This window comes from Fukomys damarensis, unplaced genomic scaffold (assembly GCF_012274545.1).
Source record: "Fukomys damarensis isolate Sample0158 unplaced genomic scaffold, DMR_v1.0_HiC HiC_scaffold_13, whole genome shotgun sequence".
Taxonomy (NCBI): Eukaryota; Metazoa; Chordata; class Mammalia; order Rodentia; family Bathyergidae; genus Fukomys; species Fukomys damarensis.
This window is the reverse complement of record NW_022900925.1, coordinates 10,975,963-10,992,411: the sequence shown is the minus strand read 5'-3', so window position 1 is coordinate 10,992,411 and position 16,449 is coordinate 10,975,963. Positions and strand designations below refer to the sequence as shown.

At 51.9% G+C, this 16,449-nt stretch overlaps 1 protein-coding gene across 7 annotated transcripts; it reads left to right on the top strand.

The window, feature by feature from the left end:
- Positions 1–6: 6 nt before the first annotated feature.
- Positions 7–16,235, top strand: Camta2 (calmodulin binding transcription activator 2). 7 transcript variants are annotated; one of them, XM_019204775.2, is made up of 23 exons: positions 7–817; positions 1,236–1,332; positions 1,515–1,618; positions 2,859–2,926; positions 3,009–3,144; positions 3,731–3,802; positions 4,041–4,194; positions 4,491–4,625; positions 5,318–6,249; positions 7,200–7,326; positions 8,650–8,784; positions 10,846–10,961; positions 11,584–11,768; positions 12,075–12,153; positions 12,305–12,527; positions 12,741–13,045; positions 14,274–14,470; positions 14,725–14,908; positions 15,071–15,142; positions 15,398–15,418; positions 15,583–15,770; positions 15,933–16,007; positions 16,085–16,235. In XM_019204775.2, exons 2-23 carry the CDS (start codon positions 1,302–1,304, stop codon positions 16,146–16,148), a joined length of 3,603 nt encoding a protein of 1,200 aa, XP_019060320.1. In that variant the 5' UTR covers positions 7–817; positions 1,236–1,301; the 3' UTR covers positions 16,149–16,235. The 7 variants fall into 7 exon arrangements, with proteins under 7 accessions (XP_019060320.1, XP_019060325.1, XP_010604106.1 ...); XM_019204780.2 differs by having other exon boundaries at positions 3,716–3,802; positions 6,134–6,249; XM_010605804.3 differs by having other exon boundaries at positions 3,716–3,802.
- The last annotated feature ends 214 nt before the right edge of the window (positions 16,236–16,449 follow it).

The window sequence follows — 16,449 nt, the reverse complement described above, 5'->3', positions numbered from 1 at the left end:
CCCGCGCCAGGGGGCGCAGCTCCACCTGGTCCTGGAGCGCGGCGCCGAGGACCACCGTCCCTTCTCCCGTTTCCCCCTTCCCGCTTCCGTCCTCCTCCCCCGCGCCAGGGGGCGCCGCTCGGCATAGGGCCCCACTGAGGTCCTGTGAGTGCTGGGAACTGGCCCGGAGACCCCCACGCCCGGCACCCACACTGCCTCTTGACCGCCGCGAGCTCTGGAGGGGCTCTGCTTGAGGTTTCTCCAGAACATCCTGTGTGCTGGAGGGACCCTCCCACCTCGGAGGTTCTCCCGGGACCCCCGCTCTGCCATGAGGGGCAGCCCCGAGCGCCAGGCGTCCTGAGTCCCGCTGCGCCCCCGGCCCAGCAGCCTAGATCCCACTCCCACTCTGCACCCTGGCTGGCTTCCTAGCCGGGACTGCGCACCTGCGCCCTGGGGCGGAGACCTTACTCCTACCCTAGCTTGCTTCACTGCACGGCGGTGGGGCGGGTCAGCCGGCCGAGCCTGGCCCGGCCTCCTCCCCCTCTTCATCCCTGACACCTGGTGGAGCCCGCACCGAGAGGCTCCTTCAGTTCCCATCTGTTCCCCCAGAAAGGGCTGGGGCTCAGACGGGAGCCAGAGCGGTAGATGGGGCTAGAATAGGTCTGGTGGCCAGGGGAGGCAGAGGTATTTGGGGAAATGGGTGCTGGTGGGTGTTGAGGGCTGTCAGCCTCAGGGTGGAGGATGGTCCCCAGGGTGAGAAGCGTGAGAAGCTCCGACCTGTGTGTTTGTTTAGCCCAGTTTCTGCCAGGCCCTGACCAACCTGGAGGAGAGAGAATAGGTGAGGTCACTTATCAGATCTGCCCTTCCCTTTGGAAAAATCAAATAGAGAAGGAACTCAGGGTGTGTCTTCCAAGGCCTAGCTCTCCACCCTGACCTAGACTTCCTGTCCTGCCCCAGCATCCAAGCTTTCTCGACGAACCATCCTCCAAGGACTGGCTGCCTTGAGTCCCAGCCCCCGGGACCTGACCCACCATAACCCCAGCCGAGGCTATAGGGCCTCGGAGGCCCCAGCCATGACAGCCTTCTCCCCTCCCCCACCCTCTTTTTTTTTTTTTACTGGTCAGTCTGTTCCTTCTCCCTGCTCACTCATCTTTCACAGATATTGCAATCCAGTTCTACATTCCTCCCCCTACCTTATGTTCCTCACCCTGGATTAAAGTGGGAGCTTCTGCTGTGCCCTCATTCTCTTTTTCCAGCACGGACTCCCCCTCCCCCCGGCCCCTCAGGCCGGGGGTGACCTTGCCCCCACTGGAGCCCTCACCATGAATACCAAGGACACCACTGAGGTTGCTGGTGAGTTCACAAACCAGGTTCCCGTGTGGGGCATAGCCTTTATGTTCTCATGCATGGTGGCCCTTTGATACTTGGATTCTCTGCTCTCTTGTCGTGGTGGCAGTTTCCCCCTTTTTCCCTGGGCTGCCTCTCACAGGGATGCCACAGCAGCACATTGAGCCTTTCCTTCTGGTTCCCTCCAGAGAACAGCCACCACCTGAAGATCTTCCTCCCCAAGAAGCTGCTGGAGTGTCTTCCTCGGTGCCCACTACTGCCTCCAGAGCGACTCCGGTGGAATACAAATGAGGTTTTCTAGGGAGCCTGGGGGTTATGGCCCAGCAGGGCCTAGTGAGCTGGAGGAAGATGAGTCTTTCTGTGTCTGTGGACATAGAGCACTGTTGTGGGCTTTTGGGGGGCTCACAGGCAAAGTATAAAAACCTAGATCTCGTAGGAGCCCACCTTTTGACATATCCACAGCTACCACCTATTATTTCTTACATGCTAGGCACTATGCTGAGCACTTAGCCTTTTATTATCTCACTATTACACCCATGTAACTGATAAAGAAACTGATTTACTTCTTGGAGTTTATCATCTAACTCACACTAAAACCCCTGCTTTTAACCACCACTGATACTGGCTGCTCCAGGAGGGTACAGTCCTTATGTTATAAACCTCCATTATCCTGCATACTTAGCACCTTATACGTAGTTGGGGGTTGAGAGTCATTGATTTGATGGTAGAACTGTCAGTAAAAGGGTATGTGTGCACATGTAATTGTTGCAAGTATTATGGAGCCTCCAGGAAGGGCCAGGGTGGCAGCAGGACTTCATGGAGCATCTAGAAAGCCTACAGGATAACTGGGATTTCCAGACATGGAGAGATAATGCATGGCACTTCAGGCTTTTAGGCACTAATGTGCAGGAGGAGGTAACTGTTCAGGGCATGTTCATGGAGGAATCAATGGACCCATCAAGCAGGAATGCTGGGTGGAATGTGGTAAATAGTGGGAACGATGGTTTGATACCCTGGAGTCAAGCTAAAGAATCTGAAATTCTTGGTGGTGATATTCCATTGAAGTTTTTTCTCAAAAAGGGGTGTCAAGTGGGATTTGGCAAGAGTAAAATCATACATAATATGAAGAATGAATGATAAACTAGATAGGCTCCAGTTGGGAGGGACAGAAGAATCGATTAGATTTTGTCTGTAATGGAACCTGAGATTCTTATGAGGGCAGTAGGGCCAAGTGTATTGGTGCACGCCTGTAATCCAAGCATTTGAGAGGCTGAGCCAAGAGGATTGCTGCAAGTTCAAGGCCAGCCTGTGCTACATAGTGAGTTCAAGGATAGCCTGACTGACACAGCAAGGTCCTGTCTCAAAAAAAGAAAAAAAGAAAAGGGGGCAGTGGGCCCTGCTGGACCCAGATACTTGGAAGCGTCCTCCACTTGCTGCACAACTCCCAGAGTGAGAATTTGATGTAGTCAGCAAGAGGCCAGTCTCAGACTTTATGGAAGGGATAACCTAGCTGAGTGCCTTGTTTCCTACAGGAGATTGCATCCTACCTGATCACATTTGAGAAGCATGATGAGTGGCTATCTTGTGCCCCAAAGACAAGGTGAGAAAATTCTCAAAGGTAGGGAATGGCAGGGGTCATGAGCTCTATTCATAGAACTTGAGGTCAACCCTTTCCTTTCTAGGCCTCAGAATGGCTCCATTATCCTCTACAACCGCAAGAAGGTGAAATACCGGAAGGATGGTTACCTCTGGAAGAAGCGAAAGGATGGGAAGACCACCCGAGAGGACCACATGAAGCTGAAGGTCCAGGGCATGGAGGTGAGAGGATCAGGCATCCAGGGACCTGCCCTCGCCCCACCTTCTCCACCCATAGCTGAGCTCCAGCCCTGCCAGGGCTTGAGGACATTGTCTGCCTCCCCCGTTTCCAGTCACTTTTCTCTCTTTTCTCATTTTGGATTAGCTGACTGAACATTGAGCTCACTTGGTTTCCCATTTCCCTCCATGACCTAGCTTTCCAGGCCTTTAGGACATTGAAGCCCAATCCGCTCACCTCTCTTGCATTTCTCACAGGGATCTAAACACTGATGCTCTAAACACAGGGTTTCTCTTCGCAAATCATTGCTTCTTCTCAGGTGCATTCTTGCTCTGCCCTTGGATTTTTAGATAGTTCTATACCTTTGATCTAGCCCTCATTATAAAGCCCCACTCCCACTCCTCCCTTCTCTCTGTCCCTTACCTATAACTTGGACTGCTGGAATTTGAAAGGGGTGGGGAATAGGTGGGGGTAACGAGGGGGTTGAAGATGAACTGGTCGAAAGATTGGGATTCCTGCAAAGGGACTGAACAGAGGAAGACTTGGGGGAGTAGACTAGCCCTCCCCCCACCCCAGCCTGTCTCCTGGCAGTGTCTCTATGGCTGCTACGTTCACTCTTCCATCGTCCCCACATTCCATCGGCGCTGCTACTGGCTGCTCCAGGTAAGGATGGAAGAACTCAGGGAGTCAGTTTCTTCCTGGCTCTTTGAGGGACATGTGGGTCTGAAAGGACAAAGTAGAAGGATAAACAGATTCTGAGTGGGAAGAAAACGGGGGTTGGAGATGAAATGAGAAATTGGGGGTGAGTTGTGGGGGGCTGCTCTGGAAGGTGAAGGTTAGGAAGCTGAGCCTTCGGATCTCAGGACCCCATGGCTCTCTGTGTGTGCCTTTGTGCTCTCAGAACCCTGACATCGTCCTTGTGCACTACCTGAACGTCCCAGCTCTGGAGGATTGTGGAAAGGGCTGCAGCCCCATCTTTTGTTCCATCAGCAGCGATCGGCGAGAGTGGCTGAAGTGGTCCCGGGAGGAGCTGTTGGGACAGCTAAAGCCCATGTGTAAGGAGCAGGGCAGGAAGAGAGCTCCAAGTAGAGTGGAAACAGGGCCTCCCAAAGGTGCTACAGTTCTGTACAAGAAGCCTATGGGTGACAATTTTCTTCTAAGTTGGAAGGATGCTTTCCTGCAGGAATTCTAGCATTCCATGCAGTGTAAGGAGTGGAATATAAAGAAGGGGATGAACTACATGTCACGGCATTCTTGAAGCTGCTGGCCTCTATTCAGCATATCAGGTGCTTAGAGGAGGTCCTCAAGGTATTTTTGAAGTCCCACAGCACATCCCCTAACTCTCCTCTAGTTCATGGCATCAAGTGGAGCTGTGGGAATGGGACAGAGGAGTTCTCCGTGGAACAGCTGGTGCAACAGATCTTGGACACCCACCCAACCAAACCTGCACCCCGAACCCATGCCTGTCTTTGCAGTGGGGGTCTTGGTGAGCAACCCCTGATCCTGGAGTTCTTTTTTCCACCTAGCCACTTTACTCTGTATCTGTCTTGATGGGATTTGCATCCTGATTTGGAAGTCTTTTGCATGTGAAGGAAGATGAGCCAGAAGAGTCTTCCCATCTGGCAAACAATGGCCCCAGCACCTTGACTTCTACAGTGCCCTAGTCCACACTTTTCTTCTGGCTACCTTTAGCAGTTCCACCCCCTTTCCCCACCCACACTACCAACTACACCCAGATTTAGCTTTGCCACCCTCTTTGTTCTGTTATTATTTTGGTTTTTTGAGACAGGGTCTCCCTATGTAGTTCAGGCTGGCCTCAAACTCCCAGTGATCCTTCTTCCTCAGCCTCCCCAGTGCTGGGATTACAGGTGTGCACCACCACTCTGGGTCTGTTTTTGTTCTTTTGTCCTTTTCCTGTGCCTTTACCTACTGCTCTCAGCTACTCCCCCAAGCTGGGAATCCTCCCCTGTAGTATTCCTCCAGTCCTGTTTATTTTGAGGGGAAAGGGAGTTGGGGAGGAAGCTTCATTTCTGATGCCTCCCAATGGCCATAATCAGTATTACACTTCTGGTCTGTGGGACAGTCCCAGGAAATACTGTTTAAGGGCTTCCAAGGAAGGGAAGGCTGAAAAAGAATGTGTCTTATCCCATGTCTCCTCCCCACCCCTCTCCACTGTAGGTTCCGGGAGCCTTACCCACAAATGTAGCAGCACGAAACACCGCATCATCTCTCCCAAAGTGGAGCCCCGAGCTTTGACCCTCACCTCCATACCCCACCCCCCAGAGCCGCCTCCACTGATAGCCCCACTTCCCCCAGAGCTCCCCAAGGCACACACCTCCCCATCTTCTTCTTCCTCCTCCTCATCCTCATCAGGCTTTGCGGAACCTCTAGAAGTTAGACCTAGCCCTCCTACCTCGCGAGGGGGCTCCTCAAGAGGAGGCACTGCTATCCTTCTCCTGACGAGATTAGAACAGCGTACCAGTGGCTTGACACCCACCAGGCATTTGGCTCCCCAGGCTGACCCTAGGCCTTCTGTGAGCTTGGCTGTGGTCGTTGGCTCTGAGCCCTCTGCCCCACCAGCTCCTCCCAGCCCTGCTTTTGACCCTGATCGCTTTCTTAACAACCCCCAAAGGGGCCAGACATATGGAGGGGGCCAAGGGGTGAATCCAGACTTCCCTGAGGCAGAGGCTGCCCATACCCCCTGTCCTGCTCTAGAGCCTGCTGCTGCACTGGAGCCACAGGTGTCAGCTCGGTGTCCCCCTCCCCAGTCAGGAGCATCTGGAAGAGGAAACTGCTTTTTCATCCAAGATGATGATGATGGGGAGGAGCTTAAGGGCCAGGGAGCTGTCCCACCTGTCCCTTCACCCCCTCCTTCAACCCCATCCTCACCTGTCCCCTTGGAGCCATCAGGCAGGATAGCAAGAGGGGAGAACTTGTTTGGTGGACCTGGTGGGGCCAGTGAACTGGAGCCCTTCAGTCTTTCATCATTCCCAGACCTTATGGGAGAACTAATCAGTGACGAAGCTCCAAGCATCCCTGCTCCAACCCCCCAGCTCTCTCCTGCTCTAAGCACCATCACAGACTTCTCCCCAGAGTGGTCCTACCCAGAGGTGAGTCTCAAGCTTATCACTTCCCTTCTCCCATTTGTTTTCTGATTCCCTGAAATGAATTGTATTAATTCTTACACTGTGGTCTGTGACTTAGTTTCCCTCAGCTTTAATGGCTTTGTGTGTGTGTGTGTGTGTGTGTGTGTGTGTGTGTGTGTGTGTGTGTCTGGGGATTGAATTCAGGGCCTCATGCTTGCTAGGCATGAGCTACACCTCCAGACCCTTCATGGCCTTTTTTTTTTTTTTTTTTTTTTTGGTACTGGGGATCGAACTTGGGTCCTGCGCTTGCAAGGCAGGCAGCGGAATCACAGCCAAATCCCCAGCCCTCCTTCATGGCTTTTTGGTTCTCTTCCCAACCTCCCCTCTCAAGCAGCATATAGCTTCTTTTCTATTTCCTGAGTCCTTACCCACTAATCCTCCCTTCCTCCCGCTTCCATGTGTTATTAGCATGGTTGTAAGAGTGCCCCCCAGGGACCTGATCCCCTTGGAGAATGTTTTCAGAGGGAGGGAGCCATGGCCCTTTGGGCTACAAAAGAAAATACACAATGAGGAACGTGACTGCAGACTATGGGAAGCTCAGACTGACTCAGGAGTAGTGAAGATGTTCTGCTTTACATTGCCTCTAAGAGGTAAAGGAAGAACTGCAGTGGGTAAATTAACCCAAGAACAGAACTTCCTCCTCATAAGGTGTCTGGTAGCCTTGGGAGGCCCTGAGTTCCCAGTTTCTGGTAGAGTCAAAAGATTCTGGTAGAGATCATGTAACTTGGCAGGAAGGTTGGGAGCAGGGTTAGATTGGATGACCTCACCTCACTGGGTCCTGTCCATCCCTATACCTCCAGATTCAGCACAGGGTCGACCCACATGGAAGGTAGTCTGAAAGGACCTGAATAAGAGAGTGATGAATGAGTGAACACCCAACTCCAGTCATTGGGTTCTCTGACTTCTGTCTACAGGGTGGGGTCAAGGTGCTCATCACAGGTCCGTGGACGGAGACCACCGAGCATTACTCCTGTGTCTTTGATCATATCGCAGTGCCAGCCTCGCTTGTCCAGCCTGGTGTTTTACGCTGCTACTGTCCTGGTATGGGGATTGGGTATGGTAGGGGAAAAGATCAACACATGACAGGAGAAATTAAAACATCTAGGCTTCCAGGAAACACTGGGAACCAATAGGTTGTTCTGAGAGCAGAAAGACTATCTAGTCCTCAGGTTGGACCCCAAACTCTACCAGCAGGGAGAAGAGCCTGGCTATAGCTGTCAGAAAATTTAGGACCTACTCCAGGTCCTAGTCTGTTCCTTTCTGGAGTCCTTGGCCTCCGTGCCTATGAGGTCTGACTTTTGACCAAAGCAGTCTCTAATGCTTGTCTAGTCTCTTGGTTTGGCTGGAGGCAGTTTCCAACTCCAATCCAGGGAGAGTGAGAAGGGAGAAATATTGGTGTCCTCTGACCAGTCCTGGGACATTGTTCTAGACTTGCCCTGTTTAATGCAGGTGCCATCAGCCATATGTGCCTATTTAAGTAAAATTAAAATTTTAGGATGAGGGATTTAGCTCAGTGGTGCCACTGCCTGCTCAAGGGCCCGTTTGATCCCCGGTACCAAAAAAAGCTACATATGCTAGTGATTCCCTATTAGATAATGCAGATGAGAAATTTCCTGCCACTGAAGAACATTCTACTAGATAGTATGAATACTGGGAGATCTATTCAACCATATATGGAATGAAAGGGGATGAGACAGAGAAGCTGAGGATTGGGGGAAGTTGTCTCAGTGCCTGATCTTTCACTCTTTTCACTCTCTCTTTTTTTTTTTTTTTTTTTTTTTTTTGGTACTGGGGATTGAACTCAGACCCTTGTGCTTGTGAGGCAGATGCCGGAACCACTGAGCTAAATCCCCAGCTGATCTTTCACTGTTAGGGCTGTAGACATTGAGACCCTGGGACACCACTCTCACTGGACACAGTTGGTGAACAGCCAGTTCCCCTTTCCCCATCTCAGTAGCAATGTCATGGCCTCTGGACCTGCTCTGGGGGATTTAGGAGCTTAACCACCATCAAACTGTTCATAAGTATAGGTGTCTTTTTGACTCACAGGTCCCAAACCTTGGTACTGTACAAACATCCTTAAGTCCAGAATCTAAAATCTATGAGTTCTGTGGTTCATAGTAGATATTCTTGAATGAATAGACTCCCAAGTTAGTGCCAATGCCATTCACTAAAGCCAGGGACCTTTCAGCCCTCAGCAGGGAAGTGAGAAGTGCCAATGCCATTCACTAAAGCCAGGGACCTTTCAGCCCTCAGCAGGGAAGTGAGAGAACTAGAACAGATGATCATCAGTGGATCTCACACAGGTGGCTTACAGAAGGAGCCAGGGAAAGAGAGCTTTCTCATTGATTCTACTTTCCCCAGCCCACGAGGTAGGGCTGGTGTCTTTACAGGTGGCAGGACGGGAAGGACCCCTTTCTGCTTCTGTGCTCTTTGAGTATCGAGCCCGCCGATTCCTGTCTCTGCCTAGTACCCAGCTGGACTGGTTGTCACTGGATGGTGAGTGCTGAGACCTCTGACGCCATGTCAGACCCCATAACCTACAAGCATTACGTACTTCTAGACCCTGTAGATGGTTGTCATTAACTCCTACTATACCATTCTTTTCCATTGGTCTTGTTGTTGTTGTTGTTGTTGAGACAGGGTTGTTGAACTCATTATATAGCCCAGGTTGACCTCAAACTCGTGGCAAATCCTCCTGCCTCAGTCTCCTGAGAGCTGGGATTACAGGCATGCACCACCATGCCTGGCTCATCATTGGTCATTTCTGATTGTGGCAGCAAATAATTTCATCTCCTCTTCCCTGTGAATCTTGGACTCCTCTTTATCCCATTTCTTTCCTTGTCTTCTCCATCCCAAAGGATGGGATCTAGACAAGGAAGGAAAAGGGAATGGGACAGGGACAGGTTCTAGAGCAATATATAGTTACTATTCATATGTACATTTAGACTTATATTTAAATTTGTTTCTTCCCTTTGCTTATAAAGTCATATGTTCATTATAGGAAGTTTGGAAATTACAGGAAAGTACAGTGGAGAGAATGGAAACTTCCTATATTATTGTTGGGTAATATCCCTGCTAACATCTTGGCATGCTTCCTTATACACACAGAGGCACATATGTACACTTATATTTGAGTGTGTATAGGTACATCTAAATCTGGAACCACTTTTGATCCTTTTACTGGTTCTCTTGGTGCTTTGAAAACATTCTGCTCATCCCTGCTACTTTCTCAAGGTTTACTTTTCTTTCCTTCTCTTGTCCTCATTGTTGTTATTTTTGTTTTTTTGAGACAGGGTTTCACTGCATAGTTCAAGCTGGCCTTGAACTCTCAGGGATCTTCCTGCCTCAGCCTTCAAGTGCTGGGATTTGAGGTGTGGACCACCATTCCTAGCAGTCCCCACTGCCTCTTGGTTTCTCAGTTCTGCTGTCATCCCTGTTCGTTTACTCTATCTTACTCTTCCTTTTGTAGAGGTTCCAGTCCCTAGTTTTGCCTCACTCTTGGAGCCACTGTCATCACAAAGCCCAAGTGTGTGTGCTGGGTTTGCTGTGTGTGACTTGTGCCTGCCTACCTTGGGATCTTGCCAGATCTGTTTGGCTCTTTGTCTTTCTCTGATTCTTCATCACCTTATTTTTCTGCTGTCTTTGTGCTACCATCTCCCCATGGGTCTCCTACTTTACTCTTCTTAAATCAGCTTTCAAACTTGCTTCTTCCTTTCTTATTGCTTGGTTGTTACTTCCCCCAGCTCTTTGACCTTTCTCTCCTCTCCTTCACCTTGTTTATATTTTCCACTCCCTCTCCTCTCTGTCATGCCTGTGTTTCTGCTTATCATGCTCTAGCCCTCTGCCCTGGCATCACCTCTTCCCTTCCTATCCTGGCATCCTGGAACATCCCCAGCCTTCACCCTGTTCTCTGTCCATTTTCCCTTGGTTCCCCTTGTGCTTGTTTGATCTCAGGAGGGGAACAGATACAATTTGGGCTGTGTGTTTGTCTATGGGGCTGGGGGAGGAGTAGGAAGAATGGACGTGGCTATTCATCTCTGTCACCTTCCCTCCCCCGCCATCCTCTTTGTGGACAGCTGCGGGGGGCTGGGAGGAGGGGGTGGTGCTTTCCAAATCACAGTCCCTGAGTTCTTTTGAGCAGTGATTATCAGACTGCAAGGACCCTGGAGTCCTTCAGCCCCAACATGGGAGACAAAGGTAGTGTCTGGGGCAAGAATTGAGGGAACACTGCTGAGGAAAAGGCTGGGAGAGGGCAAGCCACGTATGACTGGGGCAGTGGAGGCTGGATGGCTGTTGGGGAATTCCTACCACCTCTGACTTGTAGGAAACAGCTTGGGCCTCAATCCTAGTTCTAGTCTTTGGGTGGGATTAAGAGCCCTAGTTTAAGAATTGAATTCTGGTGGGCTTTAGTTTGAGTGGGTAAAGGGAGCTATTGTTTTGGGAAAGCAAAAATAAATATGACTATGTCTTTACCCCTCAGATCTTGGGCAAGTCCAGTTGTGTTCAGGGCATCTCCCAGACCCTGCCTACCTAGCCTTACATCCCCATCCCCCACAGACAACCAGTTCCGGATGTCCATCCTGGAGCGTCTGGAGCAGATGGAGAAGCGGATGGCAGAAATTGCAGCAGCAGGGCAGGCCCCTTGCCAGCGTCCTGAGGCACATGCTATTCAGGTACTTCCACGATGGGGGAGGTGGTCTCTCACAAGGAACGGGGAGGATCTGCCTAAAGAAAATGGCTCTTCTCACTTGCATGATTCTCACTTGCCTGTCCCCAGCCTCCTCAGCCAGTTCCCCTCCCTCTCCCTGATGTCACTCTGCTCCTACCCCCACCCCGTGGCAAGAGTGGCTATTCTGGGCACCCTCTTGGCATGACAGGCTTCAGACTATTTCTGGTCTGAAGAAGGGTGGAGGTGAAAGGAGAGGGTGGGGGAGGAGGAGTCACGAAAATTGGGGCTCAGGACTCTGTAGGTCCCAACATCTGAAGGAAGAGGGCTTTGAAAAGGCTTGGAGAAAGCATTGGTTCCTGAGATGCCACGTGTGGATGGCAGTAGTCTGAGGCACAGCATGGGCAGGGTGTTTAAGGTCTAGCTATAGGAGTGGCTGGAAGTGGGCTGTGGAAGTAGAGGATACTGGTGCCACAAAGGAACTGGAACTGGAAGAACCAATGGGCTGTCAGAAGTCTGGGTAGTGGGAACTTAGAGCAGGAAGTGTAGGGAGGGGATAGAATTAAGACACTAAAGGGCAACTCGGAACCAGATGCCCAGGTCTCTGCATACAGGTGCATGTATTGCAGGATGAAGGCCAGGGACCTGGGTTCGAGGCACGTGTGGTAGTCTTGGTAGAAAGCATGATCCCACGCGCCACCTGGAGGAGTCCTGAACGACTGACCCATGGAAGCCCCTTCCGGGGCATGAGCCTTCTGCATCTGGCTGCTGCCCAGGGCTATGCGCGCCTCATCGAGACCCTGAGCCAGTGGCGGTGAGCAGGAACAGCAGGGAGAGGGCTGGGCAGCCATTGGGATGGAAGTGCCAGGGGAGGAGGGGCTGGAGCCCCTGTCCCTTCACTGTGGGAAGGGACAGGGAGAGGACTGGCACTGGGAAAATCTTACTTATACCCTGGCAAGTTACTGGGACTTCTTGACCTCCTTAAATCAACTAATCTGACTGCCTGATCTCGCTGGCCTTAGTGCTCCTAGATAGCTCACTTCTTAGACTCTTTACTTCCGATGTTCAAGCGTTGCTCCTTTTTCACCTGACTGGGCTGTTTTCCTCTCAAACTTTTCAGGAGTGTGGAGACTGGAAGCCTGGATTTAGAACAAGAGGTTGACCCGCTCAACGTGGATCATTTCTCTTGCACTCCTCTGGTGAGGTTGCCAGTGTCCTACAAGGTTACAGGGCAATGGGCACAATGCTTAAAGGGAAGATTCTTGAGGGGTGAAAGAATCAGGTAGGCCAAGTTCAGAGGACCTGGCCACTTGAAAAGTCCTAGCCTCACCTCCACCTCCCTCTCCTTAGATGTGGGCCTGTGCCCTGGGACACCTGGAAGCTGCTGTGCTCCTTTTCCGTTGGAATCAACAGGCACTGAGCATTCCTGATTCTCTGGGCCGTCTACCCCTGTCTGTTGCCCATTCCAGGGGTCATGTGCGCCTTGCCCGCTGCCTGGAAGAACTACAGAGACAAGAGGCTTCAGTTGAACCTCCACTTGCCCTGTCACCCCCCTCTTCTAGCCCAGACACTGGTGAGCATTGCCCCTGATCTTTCTGAGAGGGGTGACGATAGGATAGGCCAGGGCAAAGCCCAAGGGTGGGGAAAGTGGAAGAGGAGGAGGCAAGGAGGGGGAGATAACAGGAACCTGGGAGAAAATCTAGGGAGACTGAGAACAAGGTACAGGGTAGACTTGAGGGCTGGCCTGTCGCTCCCCTTGCCCTCACCCACTTCCCTTGCCTTACAGGTCTGAGCAGTGTTTCTTCTCCTTCAGAGCTGTCAGATGCCACTTTCTCTGTTACATCAGCCTACTCTAGTGTCCTAGATGGCAGTCCTCCTCCTGGTCCTCTGCCAGCCTCTGAGATTACTATGGAGGAGATGGTCCCAGGCCAGCTCTCCTCCAGTATACCAGAGACCCCCTTGCTCCTCATGGACTTTGAAGCCACCAACTCCAAAGGGCCCCCACCCTCTCCTCCTGCCCTCCCACCAGCCCCAGATGATGGGGCTGCTCCAGAAGACACCGACAGCCCACAGACTGTGGATGTGATCCCGGTACTGCTTATGTTGGTAGAGTTATGAGGGTTAGTGGGTACAGAGTGAGGCAGGCTACCCCATGAAGCCGAGTCATTTCAGGAAAAAGGGCCATTTACCCCCACTTTGGGACAGGCAAGGTAACCCCTTGCATAGCTCCTTTCTGATCTTGTGACTTAGCAGTCACAACGCAGCAGAATATAGGAATTCTGGACAGTATCTTCACTCATAGCTGGGCCTGTAGGGGTTACCTGTTGGTCCATAAAGGGACAAGGTTCTTGGGGAACAGAGTAATATTGGATAGCATGAGCCGAGGGGTTGGCAAGGCAGAGGTAACTGGAAGTAATCTGAGGTGGGAGACTTGCACATGAGAAAAGCTAAGAAACTAGAATTCTTATAGAATGAATGAGTGAGAAAAAGGGGATGAATTTTCAAGTTTAGTTATGCTCTTCTCTACTAGAACCTCAGCACTATCTGCTTTAGAAAGGATAGAGTAATTATGTAGAACTCTAAGTACAAAAACTAAGAGAACTCCACAAAGGAGGCTACATGAAATGTAGGAACAGGAAGTACCATAGACTTCAGGCTGGAGCAAAGGACAGCCTAGAACAATTCATCAGGGTGTCATGTGGCCAGCAAGAACTAAGCTGGTTCTTAGAGAGCTGAAGAGGGTGGGGTGAGTCATGGCTAAGCTCAAGGGGAAATATGCTGGTTGGAACTGGCAATGGGTAAGCCCAGGTGGGACATTTGGAATTCAGCCTGGAAAAGCGTCAAGTCCTTCATTTGCTTCCCTCCTGAATCCCCATTTGGAGTATGTGCTTCCCATCCTGTGTTTCCTCATCTCAGCACAGAGGGCTGCACACCCACTTTCCCCCAGTTGGAAGCAGGCAGGAATAAATGAACAAGCTAGGTGTGGTGGCACACGCCTGTAATCCCAGCACTTGGGAGGCTGAAGCAGGAGGATCCCTGTGAGTTCGAGCCCAGCCAGGGCTACATAGTGAGTTCCAGGTCAGTCTCAACTACCTAGTGAGACCCTGTCTCAAAAACCAAAAAGAAAAAGAATAAATGAACAAAATCAGGAACAGTGGTGAGAAAGTCAGAGCTAGCAAGAGAGCAGTCCCCAAGGCTTCAGTATCTAGTAGTGAGAAGGGACCAGAGAGGGAGTAGACCGAGGTTAAAGCTTTGGCAAGGCAGAAACACCTGGCAGTGGGAGCCTGTCATGGCTCACACAGCTTCTCCTTTCATCCAGGTGGACATGATCTCACTGGCTAAGCAGATCATTGAAGCCACTCCAGAACGGATCAAACAAGAAGACTTCGTAGGGCTACCTGAGGCTGGAGCCTCAATGCGGGAGCGGAAAGGGGCCGTGGGGCTCAGTGAGACCATGTCCTGGCTGGCCAGCTACCTGGAGAATGTGGACCATTTTCCTAGTTCTGTCCCTCCCAGGTGACCAGCACAGGACAAAGCCCTCAGATTCTTCAAAGGAAAATGGGAGGAGGGAGGAAGCAGGCTCCCCCACAGCCAAAGCATCATTCTGGTTGAGGCCCCAGTGTTTTGAGAAGGGAACTGGACTGGTCAGTGAACTCTGAAGCTACTCTCTCCAGACTCTGTTGATGGGGCCCTTCCTTCACAGCTACCCATAGGTGGGACACAGGGGACCTTGGATACCCCATAACCGCCCTCCTCGCTGTCTTCCACAGTGAACTGCCCTTTGAGCGAGGTCGCCTGGCTGTCCCTCCAGCACCTTCCTGGGCGGAGTTTCTCTCTGCATCTACCAGTGGCAAGATGGAAAGTGACTTTGCCCTGCTGACACTGTCTGATCACGAACAGCGGGAACTGTATGAGGCAGCCCGAGTCATCCAGACAGCCTTCCGAAAGTACAAGGTTAGGAGGCTATAGGTGTCAGAATAAGTGAAGCAGGGGAGACTAGGCTCTCAGGACATTTGGAGGAAGAACAGTTATCCAGACAGGCCTCAGATTGGAGGAAGACAGATCCACAATGCACACTGGGTGGGCCTTGAAGTGCTGAGACTTTTCACCTCTCAGGGCCGGCGGCTGAAGGAGCAGCAGGAAGTAGCAGCAGCTGTGATCCAACGCTGTTACCGGAAGTACAAGCAGGTGAGACTCTTCTCTCAAAACATACAACAGCTGGGCATGGTGGTGCAAGCCTATAATGTCAGCACTTGGGAGGCTGAGGCATGAGGATGGAAGAGTTCAAGGCCAGCCTGGGCTACATAGTGAGTTTGAGGCCAGCCTAACCTTGTCTCAACACCCCCCCAAACACATGCAACCAACCCACACCACACACACCCATTTTAATCCAGAGCACCCAGACTGCTGCCAGAGCCTTAACTCCCCTTCTCTCTCCACAAGCTGACCTGGATTGCACTAAAGGTACCAGGCATGAGATCTGGGTGTGAGTTGTCTGTGCTGATTTAGCCTTTCCATGAGTGTGGGTTAGAGAAAGAGACCTGCATCAGCCTACCTTGGGGATGATGCTCAGGGATTTGAGTCTCTGTCCCTCCATTTCAGCCTGTCCCTCCTCCCCATTCCTGCAGTTTGCCCTCTATAAAAAGATGACCCAGGCGGCCATCCTGATCCAGAGCAAGTTCCGCAGCTACTATGAACAGAAGAGATTTCAGCAGAGCCGCCGGGCTGCTGTCCTCATCCAGCAGCACTACCGCTCCTACCGCCGCCGCCCCGGCCCTCCCCACAGGCCCTCAGGGTCACTGCCTGCTCGCAACAAGTACGGCCCCAGCTCTGCAGCCCTCTGCTGATCCTCCATGGCCATGCCCACTCCCTGGTTCCGCATCACCATACGTGCCCACGCCTCCCTGCAGGGTGCCGGGGGGCAGGCTGAGGGTATGGGATGCTCGGGTGTTCTGTGAGATGTCTCTTCTTCCACTAGAGGCTCCTTTCTCACTAAGAAGCAGGACCAGGCAGCCAGGAAGATCATGAGATTCCTGCGGCGCTGCCGACACAGGTACTCACCTGTCCCTTCCCTCACTGGATCTCTACCTTGCCACCTGCCCTTATCTGACTCCTTCCTTGTCTCCGTAGGATGAGGGAACTGAAGCAGAACCAGGAGCTGGAAGGGCTTCCTCAGCCAGGATTGGCCACCTGACCAGTCTGCCACCCTTACCACCCCGGGGCCCTTCCTGCAGTCTTAACAGGGAGAGTGATGTCTGGGGCAGGGGGAGCCCCCTGTCGGCAGCTTTCCCCAAGCCCTCCGGCACCCCCACCCCTCCACGCCTCTTCTCCGGGTTGTGCCTCCTCTTGGTCCTAGGCTCCAGAAGACCCACGCCCCACGTACCTGCATCTTCAGCTGTGACCTACGAAGCCCTGCCTGCCCGTTCTCCACAGCCCTCTCCCTGCCTGCACCCGACTCTCCCCTTCCTGACTTGCCTTATTTATTTGTTCGACGC

Coding starts and splice junctions, on each gene's coding strand:
- Camta2 (XM_010605804.3), top strand. CDS start 1,302: ATGAATACCAAGGACACCACTGAGGTTGCTG. Junction 2,927..3,008: donor TCTTGTGCCCCAAAGACAAG/GTGAGAAAATTC, acceptor TTTCCTTTCTAG/GCCTCAGAATGGCTCCATTA. Junction 14,909..15,070: donor CAGCCTTCCGAAAGTACAAG/GTTAGGAGGCTA, acceptor TTCACCTCTCAG/GGCCGGCGGCTGAAGGAGCA.